The sequence below is a fragment of the Acomys russatus genome, chromosome 7 (genome assembly GCF_903995435.1).
Source record: "Acomys russatus chromosome 7, mAcoRus1.1, whole genome shotgun sequence".
Taxonomy (NCBI): domain Eukaryota; kingdom Metazoa; phylum Chordata; class Mammalia; order Rodentia; family Muridae; genus Acomys; species Acomys russatus.
Genome location: NC_067143.1, coordinates 6,825,566 through 6,846,344, shown reverse-complemented (window position 1 = coordinate 6,846,344; position 20,779 = coordinate 6,825,566). Strand labels below are relative to the sequence as shown.

General features: G+C 44.1%; 1 protein-coding gene across 1 annotated transcript in view; it reads left to right on the top strand.

Annotated features, from left to right (window-relative positions):
• Hps5 (HPS5 biogenesis of lysosomal organelles complex 2 subunit 2) overlaps window positions 1–20,779 on the top strand; it is a 42,843-nt gene that overhangs the window by 14,089 nt on the left and 7,975 nt on the right. The window contains exons 8-18 of the mRNA XM_051148596.1: window positions 96–167; window positions 6,440–6,528; window positions 7,258–7,436; window positions 8,163–8,321; window positions 9,254–9,440; window positions 10,075–10,198; window positions 11,755–11,904; window positions 12,429–12,500; window positions 13,173–13,747; window positions 18,434–18,554; window positions 18,755–18,910. Coding sequence (XP_051004553.1) covers window positions 96–167; window positions 6,440–6,528; window positions 7,258–7,436; window positions 8,163–8,321; window positions 9,254–9,440; window positions 10,075–10,198; window positions 11,755–11,904; window positions 12,429–12,500; window positions 13,173–13,747; window positions 18,434–18,554; window positions 18,755–18,910 — 1,884 coding nt within the window. The remainder of the gene's footprint in view (window positions 1–95; window positions 168–6,439; window positions 6,529–7,257; window positions 7,437–8,162; window positions 8,322–9,253; window positions 9,441–10,074; window positions 10,199–11,754; window positions 11,905–12,428; window positions 12,501–13,172; window positions 13,748–18,433; window positions 18,555–18,754; window positions 18,911–20,779) is intronic.

Sequence of the window (20,779 nt, the reverse complement as noted above, 5' to 3'; positions counted from 1 at the left end):
TGAAGCAACTGTCTTTCTTGTGATACAGAGATAAGGGGAGATGCAATTTAAGCTTTTGAATTTGTTTTCAAATTGGAATTTTGTCTGTATTGTAGAGCAGAGCCTCAGTACGACCATGCAGGTGGATGTTCCCAGTCGCTGGCGTTCCCCAAACTCTTGCATCTTAGGTGAGTTTCTCCTTTGCCCTTTTCTCTTTACTCAGAGGCCATTTGTTTTTGTTTTTGTTTTTTCAAGACAAAGTTGTCTGTGTAGCCTTGGCTGTCCTGGAACTGGCTCTGTAGACCAGGCTGGCTTCGAACTCAGAGAGCCACCTGCTTCTGCCACCCAAGTGCTGGGATTAGAAGGCATGTGCCACCATGCCTGGCCTATTTTTTCAGTTTTTAAGAGTGATGTTAGAGGGGGCTGGAGATATGGCTCAGAGGTTAAGAGCACTGACTGCTCCTCCAGAGGTCCTGAGTTCAATTCCCAGCAGCCACATGGTGGCTCACAACCATCTGTAATGTAATCTGATGCCCTCTTCTGGAGTGCAGGTGTACATACAGGCAGAGCACTGTATACATAATAAGTAAATAAATCTTTTTTTTTTAAAGAAAAGAATTATTTAAAAACAAACAAACAACAACCTTAAAAATCAAGGAGTGGCCTTAGCTGGGTTGCTTTGTCTGGCCTCAGTGGGAGAGGGTGTGCAACCACATGGTGGCTCACAGCCATCTATAATGAGATCTGATGCCCACTTCTTGTGTGCAGGTGTACATGCAAGCAAAACACTATGCTTATAAATAAATAAATCTTTAATTAAAAAGATGTTAAAGTTTAAATACAAGTTCTTGTGCAGCTATTTCTCTCCAGTCAGTCAGCTTAAAAATTCTCTTTTCATATTGTTGGGAATCAAACTCAGAGTCATATCCATGCTAGGTGAGCAGTCTGCCACTGAGCTGAACCTCAAGATAGAATCTTGCTAGGTTGCTCAGGATGACCTCAAGTTCTTGGGACCAAGTAATCCTTCCTCAGTTTCTGAAGTAGTGGGGACTATTGGCATGCGTTACTACATCCAGGACTTTTAACTTTAAAGTCTGTGTGTGTGTGTGTGTGTGTGTGTGTGTGTGTGTGTGTGTTCTTTAAATTTTTTATTTTATCTTATTTTACACATAAGAATGTTTTGCCTATAGTGTGTCTGTACATCATTTGCATGACTGGTGTTAGAGGGCATCAGATCTGGAACTAGAGATACAGACAGTTGTGAGCTGCCATGTGGGTGCTGGGAATCAAACCCAGGTCCTCTGGAAGAGCTCTTAAGCCTTTTAACCACTGAGCTGTGTCTCTAGCCCTGCTCCCAGCTTTTTTAAAAGTCACTTTACTGTCTGACTGTAGCCCCTCTCCCTTCTCGCCTTCCTCACACCCCCTTCCCCCACCCCCTGTCCTCAGAGAAGGGGAGCCCTCCCCACCAGCCTGGTACCAACCCACCCTGGTACATCAAGTTGCAACAGGGCTAGGCACACCCTCTCCCACTGAGGCCAGACAAAGCAACCCAGCTAAGGCCACTCCTAGATTTTTAAGGTTGTTGTTTGTTTGTTTTTAAATAATTCTTTTCTTTTTCTTTTTTTTATTTTAATATTTTTATTTAATTTATGTGCATTGGTGTGAGGGTGTCAGATCTTGGAGTTACAGACAGTTGTGAGCTGCCATGTGGGTGCTGGGAATCGAACCCGGGACCTCTGGACGAGCAGACAGTGCTCTTAACCACTGAGCCAACTCTCCAGCCCTGGGATATCCTTTTTTTTTTTTTTTTTTTTTTTTTTTTTTTTTTTTTTGAGACAGGGTTTCTCTATGTAGCCTTGGCTGTCCTGGACTCGCTTTGTAGACCAGGCTGGGCTCGAACTCACAGCTGTCCACCTGCCTCTGCCTTCCAAGTGCTGGGATTAAAGGCATGTGCCACCACGCCCGGCTCTTTTCTTTTTTTAAAAAAAAGATTATTTACTTATTATGTATACAGTGCTCTGCCTGAATGTACCTGCACTCCAAAAGAGGGCATCAGATGGTTGTGAGCCACCATGTGGCTGCTGGGAATTGAACTCAGGGCCTCTGTAAGAGCAGTTGGAGCTCTTAACCTCTGAGTCATCTCTCCAGCCCCTTAAGGTTGTTTTTATGTTAAATTATCTTTGGGAAGTTGGGAGATGACTGTGTTGCATACAGTATGCAGTACATAAGAGAAATTAAAGAAGTCCCTTTCCAAACCAGTAGGAGAGCTTGTAATTGTCAGGGAGTGTTTCTGGCAGGTAGCATTCACCGCAAAAGTTCTCATTCTCTTAGAAACTCCCTACTTGGTGGGTGCTGTACTGAGCTAGCATGTCAGAGTCAGTACACAGGACGCACGCAGTCGGTGAAGCTCAGTGAAACTTGAGCTCCCTGCTGCTTAGGTCCTCAACAAGTAGCCTGCATAAAGATCTGCTCCAGGCCGACTCGGCTCACTCTCACTCAGGGGTTGGCTTCTCTAGTTGCACTGGGTGCAGTCTGGAGTTGGTCAGCTGCTGTCCTGCATGGCTAGAGGGATCTGTGCTGGAGCCCCACGTTACAGCAAACAGCTATTCCTAGTATCTCTTCTACTAGTTAATGTAACTGAATGAAAACTCAAAAAGTCAGTGATTTTTGTAGGTATCCTTCAGTGTGGCCTCCTGACTGGGGTTTTTCTTTTCTTTTGACTGGGTTTTTCTTTTTTTATTTTATTTTCTTTTATTTTTATTTTATTAATTTATTCAGATTACAACTCAGTTGTTATCCCATCACTTGTATCCTCCCATTCCTCCCTCCCTCCTGCTTTCACCCTATTCCCCTCCCCTAGGTCTAAGACTGAGGGGGACCTCTTCCCCCACTATATGGTCATAGGCTATCAAGTCTCATCTCGGTAGCCTGCTTATTCTTTCTTTGAGTGCCACCAGGCCTCCCCACCAAGGGGAGGTGGTCAGTTATGGGGCACCAGAGTTCATGTCAGTTGACTGGGTTTTTCAAAGGGCAACTAACAGCTCTCTTAAAATATAGTAAATATGTTAACTTATTTTCCCAAGATTAAATTAAACCATGTCACACTATATATGGTGCCACTTTGTTTTCTCTGACTTTGTTGTTGCTGTTTAAGATTGCCTTAGTCTCCGTAGTGATCGTAGGCGTGTGCTATCATGTCCAGCCTCTTTAACGTTTTTATTTTTTCTTCCTTTTTTTTCTTTAACTTTTTTTCTTTTTTTTAAAGATTTATTTATTTATTATTATGTATACAGTGTTCTGTTTGCATGTACACCTGCACACCAGAAGAGGGCACCAGATCTCATTATAGACACTCATGACTCACCACATGGTTGCTGGGAATTGAACTCAGGACCTTTGGAAGAGCAGGCAGTGCTCTTAACCTCTGAGCCATCTCTCCAGCCCTTCTGAGCCATCTCTAACTTATATTTTTTCTTTGACTTCTTAAACAAGTCTTTTATCTTTGGTGACCCAGTTTATTATCAGTGAAGGAAAGAGAGGATGAAGAATGTTTGAGTTATAAGCATGGGCTCCTTTTTTGTTATTTTGTTTTTGGAGACAAGGTTTCTATGTGTAGCTTTGGCTGTCCTGGACTTGCTTTGTAAACCAGGCTGGCCTCGAACTCACAGAGATCTGCCTGCCTCTGCCTCCTGAGTCCTGGGACTACAGGTGTGTGCCACCACGTCAGCTAAGCACGGGCTCCTAAGTCTCCTTTATCACCTTCATTTGATCCAGGCTACTATTTCTCTCATATTAATTTCACTTAGGTGTGTGTGTGTGTGTGTGTCTGTCTGTCTGTCTGTCTGTGTGTCTGTGTGTGTGTGTGTGTGTGCATGTTTATGTGCATATACATATATGTCCTGTGTGTAGGGGGTGCTGGAGGAGGTCAGAGGATATTGTGTTGGACCTCCTGTTGCTAGAGTTGGCAGAAGTTATAAGCTGTTAGGCCTGGGTCTTGGGAACTGAACTTGGGTCCTCTGGAAGAACAAAATGCTCTCAACCATTGAGCCATTTTTCAGCCTCTGAGTTATTATTTCTTTTCTCTTCTACTATTAATTAAATTAATTAATTTGTTTTTATGTTCATTGGTATTTTGCCTGTATCTATGTCTGTGTGAAGGTATAAATCCGCTGGGACTGGAGTTACAGACAGTTGTGAACTGCCGTGAGCTGGGAATTGAACCTGAGTCCCCTTCAAGAGCAGCCTGTGTTCTTAACTGCTGAGCCACCTCTCAGCCCCTGGTTACAATTTCTAAGGCATTTTATAGTTGGGTGTCTGGAATGGCTCAGTGGCTAAGGTGCCTGCTGCCAAGCCTGACTACCTGAGTGTGAGTCTTAGGATCCACATGGTCAAAGGAGAGAACAGCTTCTTGCAAGTTGTCCTCTAACCTCCACAAGTGTTCATGCCACATGCATTCCCATATGCATGCACATAAAGTAAATGAAAATAGAATTTTTAGCCTGGTGTAGTGGCACATGCCTTTAATCTCAGCACTCAGGAAGCAGAGGCAGGCAGATCTCTGAGTTCCAGGACAGTCAGGGCTACACAGAGAAACTCTGTCCTGAAAAACAAAAAATATAATTAAAATATTTTTGCAAGGTGACTATCAAAGTAAGATCACATATCCCTACCCAGTGATTGTCTTGTCATTCCCCTCTGCCTCTTAAAGGTATTTTTCCAATTTTACTGATTTTGAATTAGGACTTATACCATTTCCTACATCTTTGTCACATATATTACTTTCCTGTAGGGACAGAGAACTTGACTTCCACATTGACAAAATGTTAAATACTTATACAAGCACTCAAGTGCTGTTCAATATCGCTATTGCTCTCATAGCCATGTGAACCATTTTTAGTATTGTTGAGTATATTAAAAAAAAAAGCTCTGAGTTCTCAGGATTATAAACTTGTTGTAGAGATATTTGTTTCTTGGGGGGGAAAAAGACAGTGCAGTGCGTAGTGAAGCAATGGACGAGGTGAATAAGAAAAGGTAACGTGGGGCTGGAGAGATGGCTCAGAGGTTAAGAGCACTGGCTGCTCCTCCAAAGGTCCTGAGTTCAATTCCCAGCAACCACATGGTGGCTCACAACCATCTATACTGAGATCTGGTGCCCTCTTCTGGCATGTAGGTACTATATACAAAATAAATAAGTAAAAATTAAAGAAAAGAAAAGAAAAGAAAAGAAAAAGCCATGTGCAGGGTGAGGTGGGAGACTGTGAGCGGCTTCAGAGGGAAGTGGATCTGCTGACCCTCTGAGAGGGCCGGAGTGGGAGCTGTGCATCTGGGCGGGGCTTTGACCAGGAGAAAGGAGAGGTTGTACGTGCATTGTGAAACCTACAGTCACCAGACAGTGAATGACACATGTGAAATATAGTCACACTCGCAAGTAAAGTGGCATAGAGAAATATGGCAGGCAAAGAGAGGCAGGTGGGAGCCAGGCCTGTGTAGGGAAGTCAGGGCCATGACCAGGGACCGGTTCTCTGCTGCCTGGGCCAGGGAGATAGGGACTGATGAAGGACTGTTGGTAGTTAGGAATCTGTTACTTTTTGGGAATTCAGTAAAGTGAAATAACCAGGACCCCAGGAAGCAGAGAATGAGTTTCTGGGGCTAACCGAGGAGGAAGGTTCTGTGCAGTTCACAGGTAAGCTCTAGCTTTGGATCTGCACTCCTCAGTCCAAATGGGAGGCCTTCTACCTTCACGCTGAATGGCCCTGGCATGTTTTTTTTTTCTCTCTGACAAAATAACACTTGTGCCTTGATGGGCTCATTAGATAATATAACTGGAGCCCTTCATAATACTTCTGGGATGAAGGTGGCCAGGGGTTCTCAGCCTTTGTCACCTGCACACCCTGATGAAGTCAGAATGTTGCCTTTCCTGACAGGGACTCCTGAGGTGGCTCACTGTAAGTTGTGGTCTGTCTAAATGAGTCTGTTTATTATGTTTATTATGTCAGAGAAGTTGAGTAAGTGCTGGATAAGTCTCTCCTCGCCCCCCCCCCCTTTTCTTTTTCTTTCTTTCTTTCTTTTTTTTTTTTTTTGTTTTTCGAGACAAGGTTTCTCTGTGTAGCCCTGGCTGTCCTGGAACTTGCTTTGTAGACCAGGCTGGCCTCGAACTCACAAAGTAAGTTCCTCTTAATAGGCATTTCTTCTTCCAGATACCAGCCTTTTCTTTTTCTAGAAGCTATTTGTGTTTGTGTCTAAAATTTCCCATTTGACACCATTTGATGCTGTGTTTTTTTACTGGGCCTAGAAAGGAGATGGTAAGGTTTGTTCAGCTGAGTTACTGCTGCATTTTCTTGTGCAGCCTGATTTTACTTTGATAGCCAATGAGGGGTTGTGTTCTGTGCTGCAGTGAACCTGAGGTTTTGGGGGGTTTGTTTTGTACTTGTTTTTTGATGTCTTTCACTTTCTCTTCCAGCGAACATTGTGTGCTGACTTGGACAGAAAAGGGAATTTATATTTTCATTCCTCAGAATGTTCAAGTTCTTCTTTGGAGTGAAGTGAAGGGTAATTATATTTTTCTTTCTTAGGTAACTTTTGGTCTCATAGTTATGTGAGAAGTTGAGAGTGCAGGGAGTAGGCACTGTGTGTGACTAACACAGGGAAACCCAGCTTCTGCCCTCTTGGTTAAAATTGGAGAGTGGGAAGGGGTAGCATTGCTGCTAGGGCAGCTCCTTGACTTTGACTTTTGGGGTCTTTTCTCCTGAGAGAGAAAGGAGGGGTCGTTACTGATGGACATTGTTAAGTTCTTTCAAGGTGTTCAGTCAAGACGCATCTCTGTTCATACATGACTGTTCATGTTACCAAACCGCAGCTCTCTGGGTTGTTACAGTCTGGCCCAGAGCACATTACCCAGGTTTTCACTCCCAACTCCTTTTCACAGGAAACAGTATTTTAGACTTAGGATTTTAGATCAGAGAGCTGTGGTTCTTTGCTTTCTGACCTTAGAAAAGCATCTAACTATGATTTCTTTATTGAAGTGCAAGTACAGCGAGATGAAAGTCCATTGAGCGGAACTTTATTAATTTTAGAAGTTTGATTGTAGCCCATGTAAAAATGGTAGGGTTTCCCCTCCACTGCTGGGCTCACGTGTGGGCCTTGTGCTTTCTAAGCAAGTGCCTGTCACTCAGCTGCATCCCCAGCTGGGGCCTCCCAGAGCAGCAGGGGTATTTGATTAATACAGGTATTTGAACCTGTCTGTTCACCCTTGTGGGGTTTTTTTGTTTTTTTTTTCAGATATTCAGGATGTAGCTGTCTACAAGAATGAGTTGTTTTGTTTACACTTTAATGGGAAAATCTCCCATCTTTCCCTGTTATCTGTGGAGCGCTGTGTGGAACGCCTGTTAAGGAGAGGACTGTGGGACCTGGCTGCGCGCACATGCTGTCTCTTCCAAAATTCTCTCATTACCAGCAGAGTGAGTTAGGGTTTACCTGTGAATGTTAATTATGGATTGCTCAAACCATCCTAGATTTCAGGATTGTTAGAAAGTTATTTATCTTTATTAACCTTTTTGTATGACTTACACATGTAGAGTTAAAGTCTTCAGAGAAAGCATGTATTTGGGGGTGGGTGAAGGGTAATAAAGATGGCGTATGTTTTGGTTTTAAGAAAACATCAGCGTGGGCTGTCTTGCCACACTCCTTTCAACTCAGCACTTGGGAGGCAGAAGCAGGTGGTTCGAGGCCAGCCTGATCTACAAACAAGTTTCAGGACAGCCAGGGCTACACAGAGAAACCCTGTCTCAAAAAACTAAGGGAAAAAAAAAAGGAAAAAAAATCACATTAACTTAGATATATATTTTAATGAGTTTTCTTTTCTTTCTTTCTTTCTTTCTTTTCTTTCTTTCTTTCTTTTTTTTTTTTTTTTTTTTTTTTTTTGAGACAAGGTTTCACTCTGTAGCCTTGGCTGCCTTGAACTTGCTTTGTAGACCAGGCTGGCCTTGGACTCAGAGCGATCTGCCTGCCTCTGCCTCCCGAGTGCTGGGATTAAAGGCATGCGCCACCACGTCCGGACTAAGCTTTCTTAAAACACCTGTGAAGGCTTATTCTTGTGGGAGTGCATTTAACACTTTGGCAGTTTGGAGATAGAGGCACTTACAAACAGAAAGCTGTTTTGTTGGGGTTTCTTATCCTTTTATTAGGCAAGAAAAACATTGACTGCAGATAAATTGGAACATTTGAAATCTCAGCTGGACCTTGCAATCTGCAGTGAACTAATTTCTCACCTGGATGAATTAATCTTAAAATTTGAGCCTTTGGACTCAGCGTGCAGCAGTAGAAGGAGCTCCATCTCATCACATGTATGTGCTTTTTTTTGTAACTTAGTTTTTAGTGTGTGTGTGTTGGGGGGAAGGAGGCACGCACATGCCAGCAAGCACAAATGCCAGGGGGCAGCTTGCAGGAGTCAGTTCTGAGGATGGAACGCAGGTCATCATATATGCTATCAGGTGCCCTTTTACCCCTGGGCCATTTGCCAGCTCAGCAACATTTTTAAGAGTTTTTGAGTAAGTCCAAGATCTCTTTTGCTTTCCATGTAGTACTTTTTAAATTTTTATTTTATTTTTTTATTTTTACAGAAGCCTGGAGATGTCAGCTTTTTCTTTTCATGATTTTGACAGACCACATGAGCTAAACAGTTTGTAAGAAGGGAAGGGTTATTTTGGCATGTGGTTTGAGAAAGTTTAATACATAGTTGATTGGTATTTTCCATTAGGCCTTTGGTAAGGAGAACATGGTAGAAGAAAGCTGTTCACCTAACGGCATCGAGGAAGCCAAGAGAGATCCAAGGCAGGGATTGGGTCCCAGTGTCTCACTCCAGGGCATACACAGCACTTCCAAAGGCTTACCACCTCCCAGGGCGCTGTAGATTGGGCATCAGTATATAGACACACTCAGAATCTAAATGTAGCAGGGGAGCTTTCTTCCATGGTGAACAGTGAAGGAATACCAGGTGTGTCTTGAAGCCACATTTTATTTTGTTATACTTTACTGCTGGCTGTCTGCAAATGTTCTTCATGTAGTTTCTGGGTGAGATGGTTTTCAGTTTGTGGTTACCTAAGGTCTCAGTGCTGCTTTCCAGGCTGAGCACTGTGGTGGGCAGTGTAGGATAGGTAGCTTATCGGACACCCCAAGGTGAGGTGCCCACTCTTCACTGTGTGTGCTGATGAGCTCTAGGTGTTGATGCTGGCCTTTGGTATTGTTCGGTTTTGAGGGGAGTTCTTTTCATTTTTAGGAAAGTTTTAGCATCTTGGACTCTGGTATTTATCGTATCATCAGTAGTAGAAGAGGCAGTCAATCCGATGAAGACTCTTGCTCCCTTCACAGCCAGACCTTCTCAGAAGATGAGAGACTTAAAGAATTTGCCTCACACCAGGAAGAGGAGCAGCCAGAGCAGGGCTGTGGTGCAAGCAGAAATAAAGGTGATGAGTGTGTCTCTTCTTAGTCCCTGACAGGACCACTTGTCGTCTGTGAACTGACAGGGTAATCTTATGCAGAGAGTTTCTGTCAGGTCCAAGTACATTTTAGCACCTTCGAGACTGGCCACCTGTAGATCTGACGGTCACTAGAAGATGGTGATGTGTAGGTTGCCTTTTAACCTCTTGTTTGAACTAACATTTGTAAAGTGCCTAATTTGGGTCATGCATCAAAACCACTAGCCAGAATAATGAAGACGTTTACCCTCACTAACCACATTATTTTCCACCAGGAATGAAAGATGGCTTCAGTTTTGGGAGCCATTGCCTTCCCTTTTCAATGTTCCAGCATTCCTGTGGCTGAACTGTTGAGAAGAGATTAGTACAAACTCTAAACTACCTTTGTGGCTTGTGGGGATTCAGGGTTAGTAGTTGGATAAAGGTACCTGGCTCAGTGTTTCATGTGGACCATCCATGCATCCCATAAACCCGTGTTCTGTGCTCATTCGTGTCTGGGTCAGTTGACTCCTTCATTCCCTTTGGTTTATTCATTTCTGAATTTGCTCAGTTCTTTAAAAAACAACAACAACAACAACTCCCATGTGATTAGATGTTTGTTTTTCCCAATTCTATTTATTAGACAGTGTTTCCCACAGTCCGGTGCCGTCCGAGATGGATAAGACTGAAGCTTTCCTGCCCTTCAACATTCCACTGCCATTTCGTTCTCCATCTCCCCTTATGTCTCTCCAGGCTGTTAAAGAAAGGTAAACAAGCCAGTCTTGTCGTTTAATTCCATTTCTCACTTTGCTTCAGTCATCACATGACGCACTGAGAAGGAAAAGACATTAAATAATAAAAAGAAGGTCTCAAGTTATTTTTCTAATAAACTGTTAGTATTAACTGCTAACTTCTCCTTTTAACCTTGGGGAACTTAACGCTCCTCCTCATTGATGTAGATGAGTATTTAAGTGGTTGTGGATTAGCCCCTACTTCCACTCCACATACAGCAGAATTAAATACTTCAGTCTCATTTCCGGGTTATGCCATAGTGTGTCCATGTGGAGGAGGAAGACGACTTTGTCTCATCAGCTTTCTCTCCTGTGTAGGTTCTAGGGATCTACTCATCTTGTCAAGCTTGGTGGCAAATGCCTCTACCTGCTCAGCCATCTTGCTGACCCATTAGTCTCGGTGTGTGTGTGTGTGCGCGCACATGCGCACATGCATGTGTGAAGGCTTACCTATTTGCATTTTTGTGTGAGAGGCTGTGTGAGAGTGTGTGTACCATGTGTGTGCAGATGCCTGTGGAGATGAGGCTGAATTCCCTGGAGTTATAGGTGGTTGTGAACCGTCATGTGGGTACTGGGGGCTGAACCAAGGTCTCTAAAAGGGTAGTAAGTACCTTCACTTCCTGAAGTGTCTTGCTGACCCTTTCTTGATCCTTTCTCGCTTAAATTTTCCCCCCCTCTTCTTGAGGTATGGCCTCACTATGTAGCTCTAGCTGGCATGGAACTCCATATGTAGACTGGGCTGGCCTCAAACTCACAGAGAGCCTCTGCCTGTGCCCCCTGAGTTCTGGGGTTAAAAGTGCATATCACCGTGCCTGGAAGAATTGGAGATTTTTGAGAATTCTTTCTAGTTCATACGTAAAACCAGTCTTGAGGCTGAAAAATGAGAGAAGGTGTGTCTTCTGCCCAGCTACTTGCCCAGTCCTGCTGGGTACACTTTCTTCTTGTGTTAGAAGGGTCTTTTGTGAAAAGTTGGGAGCTAAATTCCATGAAGATCTTGTTATTCTCCTGACCAGGAAGTGGCTGATGGCCACACGTTTAGTTGCCTGAGTTGAAGGAGCATTACATTGCAGACACAATTGGATTAGAGACCTTCCCTTTAGTCTTCAGGACAGAGGTTTGGTTTTGTTTGTTTTACTTTCAAGATAGGGTTTCTCTGTGTAGCCCTGGCTGTCCTGGAGCTTACTCTGTAGTCCAGGCTGGCCCAGAACTCACAGAGATCCCCCTGCCTCTGGCTCCTGAGTACTGGGATTAAAGGTGTGTGTCAGTACTGCCCACTTCAGGACAGTTTTATAAACACAAAGAATCATTTATTGTAAGTTTATGTGAGCCTCGTGTGAAGTGTGGTTGATTAGAGAAGTTGTTATGAGCAGGGTCTGTCTTGTTACTAAGTTCAAGCTCCCTTCATAGTACTAATAGACGCGTAGGACCACCAGGAGCAAGGGTCACAGCAACTGTAATACAGAACTACTGTTACACACCAGCTCTCGACAATGATACAGTTCCATGTTAGGGTTTTGGTATTTGACTTGCAGTGTTTCTAGCTTTGTGCGTAAAACTACTGAGAAGATTGGCACCCTTCACGGAAGCCCAGAGCTGAAAGAGACTTTCGAGTCCAAGGATGCTGAGCAAGCACATGAGGAGGAAGCGCGTGCGGATGCCTGCCCTGTGGAGGAGGACCCTGAGTAAGCCTGTGTCTGAGTCCGGAGCGCTAGGGACGCTGCCAGAGTGAAGAAGCTGTAGACTGGATTGTTGAGAGCTCGTGCGTATGACGCTGGCCACGGAAGGCTGTTTCATCGCCCAGAGACCGCAAACTCCACAGCTTACAAGGAATTAACTCTGTTGAGACAGAGTTTCAGTTTCGTCTCTCATCCACCTTTACCCTTCTCTGTCATCTTGTCACATTCCTGGAATGTCAGAGGAGTGTTAGAGTGAGAGAGATGACTAAGATCTGGGCCTTGTCCTAGCTCTTCTGACTAGCGCATAACCTTTACGTCATTAATGTTGTCTGCCTGCCCGCTCTCGGGTGTGCCGCTGCTTGATGAATTAGAACTGCCAAGTTGATGAACATAATGGAGGGGAGACTCTTTAAGGCAATGGAACATGTAGCATGCTTGCCGTTTAGTAAGCAGTGGAAGGTTGGTCTAAGAAAGCTTTGGTGGTTCCTAACGTCTGTAAATAGGATTCTTTCTTTTTCATGCTTTTCTAGGGAGAAGAAAATTAGTCAACCTCCTGAAGAAAGCAGGCTTGAAGAACTCACAGCAGTGACAGCAGAAGCAATGTGAGTGTGGAGGGTTTACTGTGAGGGTTTACAGTGAGTGGTCTTGACTGCCTTGTCAGAGGAGCCTCATTTGCAGTGTTCAGTAGTCAGTAATACTCCAATGTCAGTGTTGTCTGTGCTGTTGGCTTGCTGGGGCAATTGTCATTTAAAGATCTCAAAAGCAACATTTATCCCAGGTGAGTGTGCTTTACCAGTTACGGACATTTAAGCTGAAATAATCTATTTTTAAAAAACAAGCGACAGGGCTGGAGAGATGGCCCAGAGGTTAAGAGCACTGACTGCTCTTCTGAAGGTCCTGAGTTCAATTCCCAGCAACCACATGGTGGCTCATAGCCATCTATAATGTCCTATAGGTATGCATACAGGCAGAGCATTGTATGCATAATAAAGAAAGAAAGAAAGAAAGAAAGAAAATAATAGGGCTGGAGAGATGACTCAGAGGCTAAGAGCACCATCTGTTCTTCCAAAGGTCCTGAGTTCAGTTCCCAGCAACCACATGGTGGCTCACAACCATCTACAATGAGATCTGGTGCTCCCTTCTTGCATGCAAGCACACATGTGGGCAGAATACTATGTAAATAATAAATAAAATAAAATAAAAAATCTTTAAAAAACAAAACAAACAAACAAAAACAAACGAAGCAACTGCTTACATTCATCTGTTTTGTATAGGACCAAGTTACTGGACCCTCTGGTTTTGTTTGAACCCAAGTCGCTAAGAATGGTTTTACGTGAGTGGCTTTCACAGTTAGAAAAAACATTTGCTATGGAAGACTTTGCTGGCATTTCCAGTACCAGCGACCTACCTGTGAACTCGAGCGTGGATGTGCACTGCCTTAGTGAGTCAGAAAAGAGAGTACTAGATGAAGACAGTGGAGAGGAAACAAGGGTCTCTTCAGGCGCTGAGGAAACTAGTGGCCAAATAGCCCGTGAATCGGTCAGCGGCCTCGGAGAGCCCTCGAGTGGCATTTTTCGAGTGTGTCCGCCATACACCATAGCAAACAGCCTTCAGAAGGACCTGGCGGAATTGGCAGCGTTGTGCTTGGAACTGAACGTGTTGCCTTCTGCAGTGGAAAGCAGTGGACATGTGGACGGTGCTCTACAGCAGCTCCCTCCTGAAATCCTGGCTTGTCATTTCCTAAAGAAGTATTTTTTTCTCCTGGACTTGAAAAGAGCAAAGGAGAGTATCAAGATAAGTTACACAAATAGCCCTTATGTCTGGGACACTCTGATTGAAGGGCTGAAAGGTAATTACCAGGTGGCAGTGCCAGATGTAGAGGGAGTTTAAAATGGAGGAGCGTGACAGAAGATGGGGATAGAAAACTCAGCTCTGTGCTGGCAGCCTTCCCTTCTGTTTCCTACTCACTCTTGAAACAAATCTTTTCCCTTGTATTTATGTGTATGTGTGTGTGTGCCATGTGCATGCAGGTGCTTGAAGAAGCCTGACGAGAGCATGAAGTCCCTTGGAGCGGGAGTTATAGGTGGTTCGTATGCCTCCTCTGTGGGTGGATGGAAACCAAACCAGTGTCCTCTTCAAGAGCAGAAGTGCTTTTAACCGCTAAGCCATCTCTCCAGCCCCTTGGCTCTGTGTGTGTGCACTCAAGTGCGCATGTATGTATCTGCATACATGTGTGCATGTATCATGGCACAATTGTAGAGATCAGAGGACAGCTTTGGAGTCAGTTCTCTCCTTCCGCCCTGCGAGTCCCCAGAATTGAACCCAAGTGTCAGACTTGGTGGCAAGCATCTTTCTCTGCTGAGCCATACCAGTGGTCCTGCTTTCTTCTCACTTAAGCCTTAATAGTTTTTCAAACATTGGCTTGCTTTGTTAACTCCATTATAGGATATTAGTTTTATTTTTCTTAAAGTGACATTAAGAAAATGATATGGCTGTGTTGGAACAGCTGAGGCTAAAGTTCAGTGCTTATGAGTGCAGAGGGGGGAAGATGAAGAAAATCCTTCCAGCGGCTTGCTAACACAGAAGAGTGTCCTGTGGATTGAGGACACCGAGTGCTACAAAATGTGGTAAATGCTTGTTGTATTGCAGCAGACTTCAGAGTAGATGGTGCTGACACTTTTTCTAGATGAGGTCATGGAGGCACAGAGATGGTAGCTGGGCAAGCAAACTGCTCTAATGCATAGTCAGATATAATGCCTTACTTCGTGCTTGTTTAGTAGTCTAGGGGAGGTGTGCATTCGGTCAGTGGGCAGCTCTCTTTGTGGGATCTAGCCCTTGAAGTTCCTTACTTACAGTGTTTTCAAGTTCTCCCCTTCCCTAAGGCTCCTGGCCGAGGCTGGCTTGATGTGTCTTGGGAGAACACATAGAATGTGGCTAGTGACTGTTACCTGGTGGTGGCTTACCAGTCTTGTCTCACATGACATTGGTGAGAATCCCTTCATCCAGTCCTACCGAACTGCAGAGGGAATGGAAGAACTCTGCTGTTGTTGTGCACAGGAGAGTGGGGAGTTGCACAGCCGGCAGTGTCTGCTCTGGCTTGGCTGCAGCTCACACTTGCTGCTGTCCTCATAGACGTATTCACATGTGTTTTCCTTTGCTCTATTACCCTGGTTTTTGTTTGGTTTTGTTTTCCTTCAGAGTTTTGCTTGAGTACCAGATGCCATGTTGTCTCTAGCAGTTGAGATTTTGTTTTTCTCCCCCAGAGCTCGAACCCAGGGCCTTGTGCTTGCTAGGCAATCACTCTACCACTGAGCTAAATCCCCAACACCATTTTTGGTTTTGGTTTTGCTTTTTTGAGACAGGGTCTCTCTGTGTCGCCCTGGCTGTCCTGGACTCACTTTGTAGACCAGGCTGGCCTTGAACTCACAGAGATCCACCTGCCTCTGCCTCCCAGAGTGCTGGGATTACAGGCTTGTTTCATCATCTCTGCTTTTTTTTTTTTTTTTTTTTTTTTTTTTTGCTTTTGTTTTTTTCAGGCAATTGAGACTTTAAACACACACTTTCTTCATTGCCCAAGTGAATTGCCACAGGTACACATTCTTGCATATTGCCTAATTTAAAGGTCTTTTAGCTTCCTAGAAAATGCATGTAGGGCTGATGAGATGGCTCAGCGGTTAAGAGCAGCGGCTCTTATTCCAGAGGTCCTGAGTTCAATTCTCAGCATCCACATGGTGGCTCATGACCATCTGTAAAGGGATCTGGTGCCCTCTGCTGGGATGCACATGTACATGCAGAAGAGCACTCATACATAACATAAATAAGCAATATTTACAGTTCTGCTTCAGTTCACATAGAGCAGCTTAAAGGCATAAGTGTTTTATTTGAAATAGGAAGCAAGATAATTGTTTTCAAATAGTTAGACTGTCTGGCAGTGTTCCTAACTTAAATTGTATCTTTTTCTTTGTCATGTGATCATACTCAACCTTGAACTCTAGAAACTGGCCGAAAAGCCTGTGATTGCTGTGGCGGCTGTTACTGCACTGCTGCTGGCTAGAGCATGCAGGCGCAGCTGAAGCTTTCCTCACGTCTCCAGCTCCTTAAGTTCTTGCCTGACACGGTCAAACAGGGAGCAGTGTGGGGACAAGTGCTTTCTCTTTAAGTAGAAGCTGGGGACTAGCTTTGAGACAGGCACCGCCCTTTTGATGATGTTTCAAATATGAAGGATGTGTTTGGTTGATTTGTTTTGTCTTTAGTTAATTTTGGGGGCAAGAGGGATGGCTCAGGGTAAAAGCACTTGCTGTATAAAGACGGAAGGAGAGAGCTCTCTACATGCATGCTATGGCATGCATTCCTACCCAGTACTTAGAAACACATATTGATAAGAAATAAAGTTATTTTAGGTTAGCATAGAAAGTAAAGGGCTTCATCACAGCATCTTCATATGTGTCATTTTATATATATATATATATATTATATATATATATATATATATATTTTTTTTTTTTTTTTTTTTTTTATCCGTCTCCTGCCTTCTTTTTTCTCTTTCCAGCTGATGTTCCTCTCCAATTCTCTCTTAGGCTCTATATTTTCTCTGTACCCATGTATGAGAAAACATAGAGCATTTGTCTTTCTGAGTCTGGCTTATTTTGCTTGACACGGTTTGCAGTTGTAACCATTTCCCTACACATGTCATGATTTCGTTTTCCTTAATGACCACACAAATTCCATCTTATACGTGCACCACGTTTTTAATCCACTCCTCTGCTGATGGGCATGTTGGCTTGCTCGGTTTCTCAGTTGTTGTGACCACTGCAGCTACAGCGTGGTTACGCAGGTATCTTTGGTGTGTTGGTTTGGGACCTTGGGATGAATACCCAACAGTGGTGTGCCTGGCCATATGGCAGATCTGTAGTTCCAGTTTTGTGAGAAACCTCCACATTGTCATAGTGGCCGCACCAGTTTGCACTCCTGCCAGCAGTGAATGAGTCCTCTTTCCCCACATCAGAGCCAGCTGATTGTTTCCAGCTTCTGAAACTGTTCTTTGGTGCATGTCTTCAGGGCCATTGGAAACTAGTGGGGAAACAACAACAGCAACAGCAACAACCACCTCATTTTACTTAAGTTCAGAGTCGTGCACTGTTTTCTTTTTCTTTTCTTCACTCCTTCCCTTTCTTTCTTTCTTTCTGTCTTTCTTTCTTTCTCTGTGTGTGGTTTTTCTTTACTTTCTTTCTTTTTTCAAGACAAGGTTTCTCTGTGTAGCCTTGGCTGTCCTGGACTCACTTTGTAGACCAGGCTGGCTTCAAACTCAAAGCGATCCACCTGCCTCTGTCTCCTGAGTTCTGTCTTTCTTTCTTTTTCTTTTTCTTTTCTTTTCTTTGTGTGTGTGTGTGTGTGCGCGTGCGTGTGTGTGTGTGTGTGTGTGTGTGTGTGTTTTGATAGGATGTCTCTAGAGAGAGATCTGGAACTCACTATGTAGACCAGGCTGACCTCCAACTCACGAGCTCCACTTGGTTCTGCCTCCCTAGTGCCGGGAGTAAAGGTGTGAGCAACCACCTCTGACTTTTTTTTTTTTTTTAACCCAGAAAAGGTTTTTAGCTAGATTGCCATTCACTTCATTCATTATGTTTGGCTGTAAATAATTTATGGGTGCTCCCAAAATCAGTGTTTCCTTCTTAGGATGAATATTTGCTTGACTGCCTTTTTTTTTTTTTTTTTTTTTTTTTTGGTTTTTCGAGACAGGATTTCTCTGTGTAGCCTTGGCTATCCTGGATTTGCTTTGTAGACCAGGCTGGCTTCAAACTCACAGAGATATGCCTGCCTCTGTCTTCCTAAGTGCTGGGATTACAGATGTGCACCACTATTCCCGGCCTTGGTTTTATTTTTAAAGGTCAACTATTTTAAAATCACTTTTACTGAATTTAATTTTACAAGATGATTGGGGATATTGACTTGTGAAAACTGAGCAGTTTGGCATTAATAATAGAGATGTGGCTTGTATACACACACACACATACACACACACACACACACACACACACACACACACACACACACACACACGGTACACGCAGCCCTATAAACTTTTTCTTTTGAGCATAGTAGTCACTCACTTAGTCACTGTTTGTTCTTTTGTCCTCTGAAAATTTCATTACACGAGTCAGAAGAGGAGGCTCAGGGTCAGGTGTTGGTGCTCTCTGCTCCTGCAGAGGACCTGAGGGTGGTCCCAGCCCCCGCATCAGATGGCTTACAACGCCAGCTCCTGGGGCTCCAGTGATCTCCTCTTACCTGTAGGTACATCAGCACACATACACAAAAATTCTAGCAAGTTTTGTTTCCCAGTTTGACTTTATGGTCTTTAAAAGTTGAGATTAATCCTGGTAGATTTTGTTTTCGCTTCCTGTAGTGCTTAACAGAGATGTTGGGTTCTTACCCTAGTGGGCGACGGGGTTAGTGTGTGATAAGGCCTGCTGAATGAGTGTGTCCTGGAATACTTGCAGCAAAGAGGTGAAGGGAAGGGCTGTGCTTTACTTTTCAGAAATGGCAAGTTGTAATCCTGCATATGTGGAGATGGAAAAAGGAGATCTGTCCACAGGGCTACAGCTGCTGGATGCCTTGGTCCCGTCCGACAGTCCCTTGCTGATTGCATTTGCCACCCGGTACGTTGTCCTGTGTATTGTTTGTGGGAACTAAAACATCTGCAATGTTTTTATGGCTTAGGATCTAAAGCTTGACTCATTTGCATATCTTACAGCTTCTTATTAGAATATCTGTTTTTATTTCTTATGAGTCCTTGGTATAACCAAGCCAAATTCTGGCATTGAAATCGGAAACTGATGTGCTCTGTTTTCAAATGCAGGTTGTATGATAGATTTGGGGAGTCTGCCCTTCGAGCCTTCATCAAGTTTCATCCATCCATCTCGCCTTCCGACATCGCACAGCTTTGTGCTCATCATCCTGCTCAGTTTTTGGCCTATCTGGACAGTCTGGTGAAGTCAAGGCCCGAAGATCAGCGGTGAGAAGGCTTGAGTAGTCTTCATTTTAGATGACAGTTATTTCAGTTTTATCACCGTTTTCATTGTCAGCTACTGTGGAAGAAGTATAGAGGAGTGTCAATTGAGAATGGTTTAGAGATCACATCCAAAGATCTTCCAGGTCTGTGTGACCTGGCTTTAATCCAGGAGACAGAGGCAAGCAGATCTGAGTTCAAGGCCAGCCTAGTATAGAACAAGTATCGGGTAAAGAAAAGCTTAGGCCCAGGCATGGTGGCACATGCTTTTAATCCCAAACGAAGGCAAAGTTAGTTTGTAGAAGGAAGCACCCATGTTTGAAAGAGATGTCTGATTGAATGGCAGAAATGTGACAAATCAGAGATTTGACAGAATGGGATATGCCCAACTCTCAAGGAGAGGAAAGGAAAGCTACTTAAGGACGGTTTTACAGAGAGAGAAGGCAGTTTTACCGAGACAGTAATAGAGATGGGTTAGAGAAAATTCAGGTGAAGACAGAATGAGCCAGAAAATGAGAAGAAGCCAGAAGATTAGAGCAGACTGCCATGTTAGTTTGAGGCCAAGCAGAGCAATTCCAGGTTGAGAGAGAAGCCAGATTAAATAAGTCAGCTCGGAGAAGAGTTCGAGCCAGAACAGCTGAGTTGAACCAGCCAGCCCAGAGCTCAGAAACAATAAGTAAGGGTGAGTTTACTAAGTAGTAAGTCTCATAGTCTGAAAATGTTCTAGACCTAGGTTAGATTGTATGGAGGCTAGAAGCTTCCAGGCCTAGGCCTAGGTTAGCAGTAAGCCTCCAAGACAACAATTGAGCCTAGAGAATAAAAGTTACTTTTACATAAGAAGAGGATTTGGGCAGCTTTTATCCCATGCATCCCCCACCCCACACCTGCAGCACACATCACGGATGCACATGTATCACACTTTATCTCCTCTCCGAGTCTTAGGTTCTCTGTGTAAAAATAAGTCGTGTGTGCTGGAGAGATGGCCTAGCAGTTAAGAGCACTTGCTGCTCTTGCCGTAGACACAGATCCCATTCCCAGCAGTCACGTGACAGTTCACAATAGTCTGTACCTCCAGTTACAGAAGACCTGATGTCCTCTTGAGCGGCCTTTCAGGGTAGTACATACATAATGGTGTGCATATGGGCAGGCAACACACACATAAAGCTGCCAGAGAGTGCTTTTCACTGCAGTGGCCCAGCTTTCTGAGTGGATCTATTCCTGCTTTTTCTCTCAGGCGGGGCCATCATTTCTCCTCTCCATAGCAGGAAATGCTCATTTAGTTATTAGACTAGAAACAATTTCTTTCCGTTTGCCACCAGGCCCCCCTGCTCCTCCCCCCTCCCCCCTCTTTAGTTTTTCTCTTGTTGTCTTACAGCTTGGTTAGTTATTTGGTAGACTGATACTCTGACTAGCATTTCTAACTGTTTGTAATAGAAGAGCTTTCATATTATCCCCTAATCTTTTTCTTTTTCTTTCTTTCTTTCTTTTTTTTTTTTCCTTCGAGACAGGATTTCTCTGTGTAGGCTTGGCTGTCCTAGACCCACTTTGTAGACCAGGCTGGCCTCAAACTCACATCGATCTGCCTGCCTCTGCCTCCTGAGTGCTGGGATTAAAGGCGTGCGCCCCTACGCCTGGCTCCCTAATCATTTTCTTTACTGTTGTACCCAGAGCACGAGACTTCCAGCCCCCAAAGACCACCAGGACTCAATACTGCTGCAGTACACACAGGGTCCTTTATTACTGCTCGAAGCACAAGCCTTCCTGACACAGCAGGACAGGAGAGTGGCGCTGAGCTTTAAGGGTAGTGGGCTTATAAAGGAAAAAACCTGCAAGCGGGGGTGTTCAAGATTCAGCGTTACAAGCTTGGTCTAGGGG